This window comes from Gambusia affinis, linkage group LG02 (assembly GCF_019740435.1).
Source record: "Gambusia affinis linkage group LG02, SWU_Gaff_1.0, whole genome shotgun sequence".
Lineage (NCBI taxonomy): Eukaryota > Metazoa > Chordata > Actinopteri > Cyprinodontiformes > Poeciliidae > Gambusia > Gambusia affinis.
The window spans coordinates 9,107,202-9,120,832 of NC_057869.1; the positions used below are offsets into that span (position 1 = coordinate 9,107,202).

Below are 13,631 nucleotides of genomic sequence, written 5' to 3' on the forward strand. Positions count from 1 at the left end.
TTTTATGGTAGTTCAGGTACTAAAAGCTTGTCTGAATACCCCAAAAATAAAAAAAACCCAATTCAATTATACATCAAAGTTCTCAGAAAATAGAACCAATAAAGCTATGAACACAATCTTTGTGTTAATGCATAATCTTTTAATACTAAGTACAATACAGAAAGTCAGTAGTAAACAAAAAAGACCATGTGTTTGTCTGTGCCCTTTCTTTCATGTCAGGCAGGACGAAGTGAGATAATAATGCATGATGCTGATTAGAAGACAGAAAAATCCTTGTATTCTCCAGAAAAAGAGACTCTGGAAATTTTCAGTCGAGGACGGTGCAGGATTTCATTCAGAAAGCTTTTAAAGTGCAGAAGATTTTTTTTAGGGAAGTCAGTGCACCACAAGTCAGTGAGTCCTTTTAAGCTTCCATAGGCATGATACAGCTCCACACTCTGAGGAATGGAATCAGTGAAAATCTACATTCAGTCAAGATGTGCAGACAATTTTACAGACATCTTTAAATCCTCCATCTCAAAAGGGCCTCCAGCTAACAACTGATCAAATCAGAAGGAGATGAAGCGCCAAGAATTGGGAGTTTGACGTGGGAAAAAAAACAAAACAAAAAAAAAAAAAACAGCAGGTAGCATTGTCCACATTTGGTAATGTGTATGTGATCTTAGGGTGAACCTTTGGTCCTTTTCACTTGGTCTCAGTGAGCTTTGCAAGACTGGCTTGGCGGAAGGCCCCTCTGTCCCTCATCTCCAACACGCAGTCTCTCACCATCTCTGCAAACATGGAAGGCCAGAGCTTGTGTAAAGCCTCACCCTTCAGATTGGTGTCTGATGCCCTTTTGACCAACTCCTGGAGGTATTGTTCTATCACGGCGGCACGCTCCGATGACTCCACGGTGCCCTCCTGGGACGAAATAAGCATATTCACAGAGTGAAACATCGTGTAGATTAATTACACTGCTGGAGGCACTTTGCAGATACCAAAGGAAGATCGTAACTGAAATTACTTAAATGATTAGGTGATGAGCAAAAGCAAGAGTGATTACATTTTTTAAATCCCTCTGTGGGAAACTAAGAAATGTGCCAATTAGTGTTACCGTTTTAGTAGAATAGAATAGAATAGAATAGAATGGTTTTTAATGTTTGTTACTGTACATCTCTACAATGAGATTAAAGCCAGCTTCAAAACAGTGCTAGGATCACAAAGAAAACAATATCACAATGAATCAAAATGTGCAATTGAGAACCTGCTGTCATCTAAAGGAAGTATCTCTATTGCCCTTTATATTGAGAGAAATAAAGTACTGAAAATCAATGGATTTATTTGGCATTTCTAAATACATTTTTATATATCTGACAGTTTAAATACATACAATAAAGAAAAAAAATACCTAACTATAACATATCTTAACGCACGACTAAATGTGGAAATAATTCATTTAATTATTTTATAGCCCTGTTGTAAATTGGCATTCTGTCAGCTTTTCCACCAAAGGCAATAAGTGGAGCTACAGGTGCTATGTACAAAATGATTGGAGTAAGGTTGCTGTGCAGGTTAACCAATCAGGTATCATGACATTATAAATTTAATAATGGATTGTTGCACATAAAATATGAAGTAATTAAACACAAAACCAACCTGATACTATATATAAATAATTTATTTTGTGATTGCCATTGATAAAAAGGGCAATAGAAATATTTTCTTGAGGTAGTAACAAGTTACTAATTGTATTTTTGATTCATTGTGATATTGCATGTTTTCTGCATGACCTCAAGTTAAAACTGTGCCACAAATTTGCACAATTCTTAGTTCACCACAAACTGATGTAAAAGATGTAGTCACTCTTGTCTTTGCTCATCGCTCGATCATCTAAGTCATCCCACTAAATGCCTGAGGCAGTTCCCAAATCCTTTAAAGTTTTTATACACACAAAATATAATTGGGAAAAGCTAAAATAAAGGAAACCTAATACGCTTATTGTGGTTTCAAGTTTAAGCAGTTTCAAAAGCTTCAGAAGATATATGTGTAGCTGACCCGGAGCTGACCTGAATAGAATAAAGAATAGCAAGAGGAGTTCAGGGTGAACTCATACGTTACTCCACTTGATCCCCCAGTGAGTTAAAGAATGTGCAGAGAACCCTAAGACAGTCTTTAAATGTTTTGGATTTGATGTTGTTATTGATACTGCATGCCATGTTATCTGATATGCAGCCTGTGGCAATTCTTGTAGAGGTAGATCACTGAAAAAGCCCCAAAAGTACGTCTTCAGATTTCAAATCAGATTCTACCCACATTTTGCCATCAGGATAATAAACGAGAAACAAACACATGCAGCGTAAAGTCTTTGAAATTTGAGCTTAACAGGTTGTAAATTAATGCTAGGGTTGTTTTGAAAACAGGCAGGCATGTGCAAGCTGCTAGCATAAAGATAAACCAAGTTCTAAGTCATTTAAAACCTGAACAAATTTTTCAGGTTTTAGAAAGTCTTCAGTTAGAAAATCCTTTGGCTTACAGAGAAAGTGTTGGATTAATGAGAGTTTCCTGTGGCTCTTTGGAGGATAGACTGTTATAGGATATGTAATGTGATATCTGTCTAAGATAAAGAAGGTTTTCTCAATAATGCCAGATTTATGAGCTGATATTTAATGCTACTTAAGCTCATTCTACATATGCAGATATTCTGCATACCCTGACAAAAATTCACTCTCTTTAGCATGCCAAGTAATTTAAATGCTTCTAATGGTGGTAAAAATCAGCTTTTAATAATTGTTTGACCACTTTGGGATTCATATGTTTTTGCTTAAAACAAGTCACAATGTAGCAGAATACTTATGTATGTGAAAAAAAACTCTGTCCAGATTTTACACCTTTCATCCTAATTAACAATGACTTTACAAAGTGACACATCCTATGACTGAATGTTTCAACAAAACGTGTAGTGTTTCTTCAGAATTAGTCCTCTTCAGTTATATTTTTAAATACAGTACAGACCAAAAGTTTGGACACAACCTGTCTCCAAACTTTTGGTCTGTACTGTATGTCAACATATTTGGCAAGACATAAGCAATGGGATGGGAGCTACACTAGAAAGTTTAGTAGCAAAAAAGAAGTGCTTCAACACTTCTGTGTGAGATATCTCTGAGATCAGTGTGACATCTTCCAAATTGGTAGCTTTTAGAAGGAGATTCCTGTCTGGCAGTCAGTGTCTGGCATTTACGTAGCACATCTCAAGTGAAGAGGGCTTGGTTTAGCAGACAAATGTCTAGATCTGTTTTTCACACCACTGAGCTTCTGTAACACATTTGTTAATAAAAGCAGGACAAACCTCAGGGCTCTCTGCATTACAGTCTCTGCTTGGATAGTTAAAGAGTGCTCTGCTCAGGCCTTCACCCAGGAGCTTCCCATTATCCCGAAGCTCCTCTGGACTCAGCCCCGCTCGCCGACCACGCCCCTCCAACAAGAACTGCAGCTGCCTTTTCCTTCAAAGTGGAGGCAGAAAAGCAGAACAAGTGAGTCAGAGTAAAGAAACACCCAGACACAGAGAAACAGTGGCAACAAGAGAACAAAACTGATAGACAGCAACTTTCTCCTTTAACTCTGTAAAAAGGATTTTTAAGAAATAAGAAAAATAATAGTTGAAAATACCATCAAGTATAAACAATTTTGTTTGAGAATCAAATACATACATTTAAACAAAAACACAAATATCATGGTTTGTAGGAAATAAACTACATCAAATGTTTCCTTAAGTATAAAATCCTGTGTGATAAAGCTTTGTACCAACATGTTCAGCAGTGCCAGAATGCTTAAATTTTACAGAGCAGGCTGGAGGCTAACATTCCACTTTAAATGACAGTGTGTGTGAAAGCACGTGGAAGTGTATCTGTGTCGACCCATCAGTGTGTAGAAATCAGTTTTATAGAAACCAGCAGGCTCAAATCACAGCAATGCAAATTGCTTTAAACAACAAACATTTTTTAAATGATGTGCTTCATATGCAAACACAATAAATGCTTTAAGTGCCTCGCTTCTGCTACATTACAATAAAGCAACAAAAGCTTACAATAAGCTTCAATTTATTTTCTTGAAAATTTAAGTTTTATTTTATTTCCTTTTTCAGATGAAGCAGCTGGTAAGAATATGTGCCAGAGCAGCTTTGCCCTGCAAAAAGTTAATCTCGAGATGGTATCCTAATCGTAACATGTATTAATTACTAATGCAAATTTAAGAAAACTAGATAGCCTTTGCAATAATGCAGTACTTTTTGATGACATAAAATCCCAATTAAATATGTTAAATTTAATGGCTGTGGTTAAGGTTAAGGGGAATGAATACCTTTGCTAGCCACAGCACTTATTAGGAGAAGGCCACCAAACACAACACTGTTCTCTGCAATAAAGATTCGAAACTGTAACAACTGAATGCAAATGACAGCTCTGCAGCCAGATTAAGACTTCAACAGTGATATGAAAATGATAGGCCACAGGCTGATGTGTATAATCCATGTGAATCCAAATGTGCACAAATTAGGTTGAGAGATGAAGAGAAGTGGTGGGGGCCAAAAAGTTTGAAAGTGAAAGTCAGGTTGAATCTCCTTCTCTGAGAATGACCAAGTATTCAGGAAAACCTTCATTATATCAACTGTGAAGGTGACATTATGCTATAGTGCTAAATAAAAGAACAATGGAGATATAAGGGAGGCTTTTTGTTTTAAATATTTAATGTAAATGCCAATTATTACCACACAACTTTCCTGAAATTTTACAATTCCAGATTATTATTTTAATTAAAATAATATAACTTACTAACTAAAATAACAGGTCAAAAGTAAAAAATGTTTAACTGCACTTATTTTTCCTTTAAACAAGTCTATGTTTGCCTCAACCAAGCTTTTTAAGAGCAATTTGAGTCATCTTGTGCGTGACAAGTAGAGCAGATTCTGCATTCGTGAAGATGTTTTTGTTGACCCAGAGTGACAGACCTAAAGACTTATTTGGCTGGAAGGAATGCTTGTGTCCAGGTGCCAAATACCCACCCTTACCCAGAAACACAAAGTCTAATTCCTCTGGCTCCTCTGTGCCAGCCTCTGTCTCATAGCTACACACACAGTCGCAGAAATGTATACTCGCACAATGCTACACCCAGGCATGAATGCACATGTACAGAAGCCTACATATTCAACAGATGAAACTCATTGAAGAATCCAAACATTCTTGATTCATCTAAACAAATACTGCTTACAGCCTGAAACAGTCTACTGAACATCTGACAATTCTCACCTGGACTCTTCTAGCAGCAATAGGAGCCGGCAACGTGGGGTTTCGGTGGCTGCTATGTGACCCAGTGTCCCAAATACACGCTCTGCAGCAATTACATCATTCATGGTCACCTAAAATTAACAAAAATGTTCACTGATTGCTATTTAGCATGTTTCTACTGACTTAGAACCTAAAAACTTTAAGTCTGTCTTTCATGGCTTATGAAGTATAATAACACTGGTATAGGAGAGCAAACTAAAGATACATTACACTTCAGAGTTTAGCTTAGTCAATGTTAATGTACTCCTGCAAAATATAAATAACAGCTAAGAAAGATGCTGACATTCAGTCTGCCAAGAATAAAAATATAGTTAGGTATAATTATGTGTTCACTTTATATGGTTCATACAGCAAAGTTAAATGAGAAAACTATTTATAACACTATTATAAATGCTGTCTATAAGTTACTATTTGTTTCACAAAACCTTCTCATCTGTCATATATAGTTTCCAACATATTTTGGAAGGAAACAACATTTACATTGTACTTTTGCCATTGGAATGCTGTTCTTGATGCATTTGTGCTCGATTTCTAAACTGATATTAACCAACCTGTTTTAGTCAGACTGAGAGAACCACCTTTCAATGCAGTAAAAGCAGGAAGTCTTTTGGGGTATGTTTCTACATCATCCTAGACAAAACATTTAACCTAGGCCTCTTCGGACCAGGCCACCTTCCTTCAAATGTAAATAGCCTGCACTTGTATAGCACATTATCGAGTCCAGAGGACTCTAAAGCACTTTACACTACCGTACATTACCTGATGATGGTGGTAAGTTGTATTGCCTGCCCTGGGGCAGACTGACAGAAGTGAAGGCTGTGACTAATGTTATCTAACAAACCTCTGAGATCTTCATAGAACAGCTAGATTTATATAGAGATTAAATTATACCCTGATAGACCCAGTTTATTTGTTAGGTATAAGATATGTTGGGGTATCAGAGTAAAGGGAACTGAATAAATATCCATATCAGAGTTTTCTGAGTTCTATTTGTAAAATATAAACCTAGACTTTCAAGTTATACTTTCCTTCCACTAAACAATAATGCACTAATTTCTGTTGGTGTCTCACAAAAAGTCTCAGTATTGAAGTCTGTGGTTGTAAGAGTTCAACATGCATACTTGTACTAATTGTACTACATTATGGATACTGTACTACAAATGCAGTATGCATGCACTGTACATACTGGTCTGTACTGAAACATAAGCCAGCCCTCACCTCCTGGCCATTGATTTTTTGAAGGTTGAAGTGGTAGAGACGATAGATGATGAATGAGCGCCACAAAGCCAGACTGACCACTGGGTTTCCTTCTGGATGAATGGTCAGTTGGTCCAGACGCCTCACCTGAGCCAGAGCAGCGAGCTGGGGGAGATGGCTGATGTTGGTTTCCAGAAATATCAAGTGCTAGGAAAGAAAAAACAAGTTCTACATTAATTTCTTTAAAATTATTTGTTAAAACGCCAAAGAAAATAAAGGATAAAAATTTGGTTTAGACTACAACTCTATTTCAGTGTTTGGCAATTTAAAGTATTACAATGCTATCAACAAATGCAGAGTGATTAAATGTAACGTTTTTGTACAAAAATACCAAATACCTACCAACAAAAAGACAAAGAGTGATTGTGTAGCTAACTAAACCAATGCAGGTACCAAAAACACAAGTTTCTAAATTTTACATTTGCACCAACACACAGAGAGCCTCATTTGGACGCGCTTGTGTCTCCCTTCCCAATTTATCACAAATGCAAGCGAGGATACATGGACTAATAAGAGATGTTTTATCAAGTTTATCCTGGCTAATATTTTACAACTGTAACATATAACAAAAACAAATTGCAGTTTTGAACCTAACAGAAAGAACAAGGTCATCCTGAATTGTTCATCAAAGAAAATACCTCTGCTTACTTTTCAACTTTTCTTTGAATTATTCTTAGGATTGTTCTAACCCTGTTTCCCGGTGTGAATTTGCTACTCTTGTATAATTTTCACAAAGAAAATGTGTTTTCTTATATGATTTTTACTCAATTAAGAAAATAAAGCCACAGATTGATGAATTAAGAGTGGGAGCTTTTTTTAAGAAATAGGAGGAAAAACATTTTTCCACAATTAACAGGCTGATCACCAACAACAGCCAATTTGAAGATTCATTTCTACTCAATGTATATTTTCCTATTTTAGTTTAGATTTTTTTTATTTTTTATTTTAAACAGTTTTCCATGTAACTGGTGACCTCACCGACAGATTTGGGAACTTGACTCTTATCCTAGGAAGTGTGGGAACGATGGCATCAAAATTAATGAAGCGGAAGGTGATGATGTTGACAGCACCAGCAGTCTGAACCCCCCAGCCTCTCTCCAGGGCCTCCAGGGCTCCAAGTCCAAATAAACGCAGAGTGTCTCCATCAAGCTCCGCCAGATGACTGTCAGACAAGGACAAGCTCTGAACGTTGCCACTCCCTGTCTCCACAAGTCTGGAAAGAAAAACATGAAAACATTCTATTTGAAACAGAAGTGTGTTGCCTTGGGAAGTATAAAGGCTAATCTTTGAGGAGGCAAAGGTGGATACAGCTGGTTGAAGAATTATAAAGGAGGCGGCTGACAGTTTCCTGCATGTTTTGGTTAATAGCTGCTCTCTGCTTACCTGCACAACAACTGAAGTGCTCATTTAATGAGAAGAAAGTCTTGAGAGCAGAGAATCTGGGCAAGGCTAAAGGAGATGTGTACCCAGGTGATAATCAGCAGTCTATGTACTCACCTTTTTAGGTCTACATATACTCAGAGCAGATTGCTGGGCATCATAGAGTATCACTGAACAATTTCAGTTCAGGTCGCCAACAAACTAATTACCCGTTTTCATATTGAACATAATGACTCTGTGGCTGAGAGCCAGAGTGGATAGACTAATCCTTAGATTACAGAAGCTTAATCCAATAATATTTTGACCAAGTCAAGTTTTAGGAATCTAATTTCTTGACTTCACAAAGGTAGTCAGGGTCAGTTGACAACACACAGTACTATACTTGGGTAAAAAAAACAAAAAAAAAAACAAAGACACTTTTTGAGGAACTACAAGACTGGGCCTATGGAGATAGATAGTCTGATTTTATTTCTGTAAAATAAAATCAGACTCAGTAGCTTTCTCTATTGAAACATCACACCTCTGTCAAAGTCTTTCAGCTAGACAATGATGTCAAACACATAATCATTGGATTGAATCTATGGTAGTTAAATCGATGTAAAGAAGAGAAGAACAATGTGCATAGAGGAGACCTAAACCCTTTAAGTTTAGAAAACGTTTGTGAGAAAGAATGGGTCAAAGGATTACCTGAGCAATGTAATTAAGTAATCTTCAGTAATACTTATTCTTATGTACATTGGCTCAACTAATGAATGAATCAAAAGCATTCTGTTTAGCATGCCCAGCGGCTCTGTGAATGTCACACTGCAGAGCTTGCAATAAAGCCAACGCTAAGGACGATACGCTAAGGATGAAAGATATTGAAAGATCATGCAAAGGTATTATGATTATTGTTAAATGTTATGATAAATATATAGCAGGTGTGGTAATGCACATTTTTCTCATTCATTTCTTTCTCATGTGTTTTTCCAGCACTCTCCACAGTTTGGCAGCTGTTATATGTGGGCATCTGTTGCAGTTGTGCTCCATCCATGAGGTTGAATATTGCATTAGTATGCAAATTGTGACATTGTGACACTTGGAATATATTAGCCAACAATTACATACTGCAGTTTTCTGCAATATAAACAATGTGCACACTGGACTTCTCTCCTAATACAGAATTACCAGCACAATGGTGAACACAGTGACATTGATTTAGTTAACATTAATGCAGTATTAGAAGATATTTCACATCTCTACTGCAGCTAAAAACAACACTGGAATGTGAATTAGAGTCAGGTCTTAATAAAGCAGAGATGAAGCATGACATATGGAGAAAGCACACAAAAAATGAGAAAAACTTGTGTGCACCATCAATCCTCTGCACTATGTCAGATGATGTCTCTCCATGATCAGGGCTGAAAGTCTGCCAGGTGGCTCTGAACTCCATTGTGTCACAACGCTACAGATAAATCATGAAGGCGGAGAACAAGGCACGGAAAATTATGTGAAAAAATCTATGGCAGCAACAAACCCTGAATCTACTTCAGTTAGTTCTATCTCACAAAATCCCACAGCACTATTAAAAGTGACATCTGTCATCTCTAAAGAAGCTTAATCTTCCCGAAGAAACATCCAATGCATGCATTTACAACTGCCTGAATAATGTAAGGCAGTCACACTGTCTGAGTTAATTTTGTTACAAAATAGCATTCTATCGTTTTATTAAAAGTGAAAACTAGTAGAGTCGTTGACCTCTCATTAATGAATCTGAGTAAACCTTTTTCCTCATCTTTCTATCTCAATTGATGTGCTAGACACATTCCACCTGTCTTCTGCCTTAAACATTTGGCAAATGAAAAAGAGATGACCCTGCATCAGCTATGGTCTGGCAAATACTGCTCCTATAAATCACAATTTGATAACAAAATTAACATGCTCAAAGTGGCGTCAGCATTGACTTCAGTGTCATTCTGATTTGTCGCCAAGTCATGGTAGCTAATGTCAAGCAGAGACGAGATCATGTGTTTTCTTTCTTCATGAAAGAAAATTCCTTTTTAATCTAACTAATCTTATGATCTGTTTAAACAAACTGAGAAAATTCTGCTTAAAGAGAGAGAACATTCTGTTCCTTCTGAATGTGAGAGCAGTGATCAGTTTATACACACTGCTGCAGATTTCAAAGTAAATTTCCATTATGGCAAGAAAATGAAGACTTGGTAGAAGGTAAAGCAGAGAGCAGGATGCCTATTCATAAAAACAAAACTGAAGTTTAGAGAACTATTTTGAAGAGTTTAGTCTAATTTTATGCAAATATAAGTAGTATCTTCATCTTAAAGTCTGTCAGTCTGCCCATACAGACTTACATGTAATGCTAAAGTTATAAAACTATAAATAGGTAGACAAAATGCAAGTTTAAGAAGAAATTATGTTATATTGAAAGTACCCTTAAATGAACTAAGTATGATTAAGCAAGAATTTGTTGTGCAGATGATTAATGTTAATAAAGAACATGTAAGCTTCCTTAACAACTAACTGTATTTAGTTGTTAAGGTGGAATATATCAAACATAGCTTAAAAGAAAGTTGATTTTGCAATTTGACACCTTGAAGTTGCCCTCTGTGTCCTTAAGAAGCTCTTGCTCTTTCCAACATTTGGCATTCAGCTCTGAACTCCATTGTGTCACAACGCTACAGATAAATCATGAAGGCGGAGAAAAAGGCACGGAAAATTATGTGAAAAAAATCTATGGCAACAACAAGCTCAATTAAGCCATTAACAACCTGACTTAGAACGGTTGCACTGAGAAGTAGTTTGTCTAATAAGCTCAGCAAAGTCACTGTTCCACCAGGTGTTTGCTAATTGTTGCTGTCACTATTCTGGAGGATCTGCATAGGGAAGGCACATGGGGAGAGGTGCTCTGTGATGCGGAAACTCGGCTGGAGAAATAAGCTGGAGTAGGTGACATTTTGTGAAAGCAAGCATTTAAGAAACCATGAAAGACTGGATTCAGGATTCAAGGATTGCTCAAACATGTGTGAAAGAATTAAAGCAACACCTCAGGTATGTGTTTCATGAGAGAATAACATTGTAACATGACAAAAAGCTAAAAAAGGTTTATTGAGTCTATACTGGTCTGAATTATATTGGTTGTACCTTTTCCCTCAATGAAACTACATTGTGCTTTTAAAACAACAGCATTGAAGGTTTTTTACTTTGGGGCTATTTTTTACATCATAATGCCAGGAAGAAAGGGATTGTCTGAAACATGTAATAATATTCCTTCAGATGGCCCTCGCTTTCATCTCAGCCCTCCTCCCCATAACTCATCCAGAGCTGGATCACAGTGTGTGCATGAGAAGCTACCAGACATTTGACTTCATAAAACAGTTTTCAACATCATGTTATGAAGTCTAGCAGGGGAAAACCCGTTTTTAACATCTCCCACAGATACTTGTTTACTATCTCTCAAGGTGCATGACTAAGGAAGTTCTTTAGGTCCTGGGCATGTAAATAACAGGGCCACTGTGTTACTCGAAAATATTTTTAAGGTGCTTTGGGAACAACAGCTGTTGCAGATATTGACTTCAACTGTTAAATGGTATTTTAGCTGCTGAAGATTTTACAGGGACATGAATTCCAGAAGTCAAGCAACCTATTGGAAAACCTATTTCAGGAGCTGAAGGGATTGGATCTGTGAACAACATTATTGGTGCATTAAACATGAGAGCAGTTTTTCCTTACTTTGGATCTCGAGGGCTGTTAGGACGGCTGTTGGTGCGGAGTCTGTTTTCTGTTCCGCCTGATGGTCGTTCTGGTCCTGAACCTGGACTTATCCGTCTGTTGGAAACATGCAAAAACCTTCAGCAACATCAAAACACAATGTGTACAAACCTGACCAAATTAGTGTCACTCCTGCTCTTCATTTATTGGCTTGTCTCACTGGTTGTGATGAATTTATATTTTGAGACTTTGGCTATAGAAACAAGGACCTGGGATGAAAGTAGTTGTTTGAAATCATCCTAAAGAGACCACAAACGTCTGAAAAACAATCCTGAAAATTTGCCCTTGTCATGACACTTACGACAAACTAGACCTAGAAACGTTCATGCCTATGCCATGTATGATAAAGTCACACAAATTTGAACATACAGGTATTTATGTCTACTTTGGGTTTAGTAATGGAACCACTGTTATAGTATACTAAAAAACTTGTCACATTTTGTCATATTACAACCCAAAAATGTTTTTAACAAATAAAACTGAGAAGTGTGGTGTGCATTTGTTTTCAAACAGAAACCTATCAGAACATGCCTGTCCACAACGTGAGTGTTAACTATAGAAGGTACCAAGAGGTCCAGGGTAATTCTACATAAAGACAGATTTGGAACTATTGAAATTTGGTGAAAAAAATGTTATTGTTCAAAAACAAGCAATAGAAGTCCCACTTGCCATATTAGGGGTCAAAACAAGTATGTGGGAAAAGTCAGTACAAAATTCAACAGCTTAATCTATGAATGACGTGTGTGGGCAAAAAACTGATAAACCACATCACACTGAACAGACTATTCTCAAGGTCGAACATGGTCTTAACATAATCATGCTGTGGGATGCTTTTATTTCCTAGGATGTGCAAGATGGCCAGAGTTGACAGAAAGATGGATGAAGTTAAATACAAGGCAATAGCAGAGGAAAACATGTAGGAGCCACACACAGACTTGGAATTAAAGCAGAGGTTAACTTTCCAGCAAACAACTAGAACTACTAAGGAATGGTTAGATCAAAGCATAGTCAGGAGTTAGAATGTCACAGTCAAAGTTCAGACCCAAATTCAATCAAGAATCTGTCATAAGAAATAATAGAATTGTGTTCACATTTATTCCCTATTTAATCTAACTGAGTTGGAACTATACAAAAAGGAAAGGGTGAAATATCAGCCTGTAGGCATGGAAAGCTATTGGAGACAAACAACAAAAACCTGCAGCTCAATTTGCTTCTTAACATAATTTCAAAAAAATACATTTTGACAGAAATGTGACAAATTGTAGAAAATTGCAGGGGGCAACGGATACATTGCCGGGTACTGCAGGTTTGGCCAAATAGTGATTCCAAAAGTAAAAAAAGAGTCTGGTATTTTATAAGAAACATTATGCAATATGCACCTTGGTTCCTCTGGAGATGTCTCCTGTGCAAGGCCATTGGTCTGTGCAGGGCTGTGAGCAGGACTGTTCTCTGGACTAGCGTCCTCCTTAGAGCCGTTTGTTGGAGGCAGCTCCAAGCAGGCTTTGACACCTTCCCACTGCTGGGCCGCATTGCGGATTGCTAGACGGCGCTTCTCCTTGATGAATACATCGAATACACAAACACAAAAGGTGTAACTACTCTAGTACATTGCACAAAGAGTATAAATTTAGAGTGCAATTCAGTTATCAGGAGACCAAAAAAAGGAAAAAAAAGATTTTAGTATTTGTGGTTCCGTTTGGTCAGTTGTCTGCTTTCAGCTCATTCTGCAGAATGAAGTGCATAACTTGCCACATTATTCCTTCCTTGTTCTATTACAGTTATTCCTGAAACTCACTGCAAATCCTAATCAGAACAAATTCCTAGTAAGAGTGTTTAAGAATCCATGGCTTCCACATTCATTGCACAATGTAATGAATTACACTCTCTATTAGGAAAGCACAAGTTATTTGT

General features: G+C 37.1%; 1 protein-coding gene across 6 annotated transcripts in view; it reads right to left on the bottom strand.

Moving 5' to 3' along the window:
• Window positions 1-118: 118 nt before the first annotated feature.
• LOC122819547 (leucine-rich repeat-containing protein 49) overlaps window positions 119-13,631 on the bottom strand; it is a 32,722-nt gene continuing 19,209 nt past the window's right edge. For 3 of the 6 annotated variants that reach the window (XM_044096353.1, XM_044096370.1, XM_044096386.1), the window contains 7 exons: window positions 13,100-13,275; window positions 11,682-11,777; window positions 7,554-7,788; window positions 6,537-6,722; window positions 5,280-5,389; window positions 3,326-3,479; window positions 128-900 (listed from right to left, as the gene is read on the bottom strand). In XM_044096353.1, the coding sequence (XP_043952288.1) occupies window positions 685-900; window positions 3,326-3,479; window positions 5,280-5,389; window positions 6,537-6,722; window positions 7,554-7,788; window positions 11,682-11,777; window positions 13,100-13,275 (1,173 nt within the window). In that variant the 3' untranslated portion in view covers window positions 128-684. Of the gene's footprint in view, window positions 901-3,325; window positions 3,480-5,279; window positions 5,390-6,536; window positions 6,723-7,553; window positions 7,789-11,681; window positions 11,778-13,099; window positions 13,276-13,631 lie in introns of all 6 variants that reach the window. The other 3 variants (XM_044096346.1, XM_044096378.1, XM_044096361.1) reach the window with 2 other exon arrangements.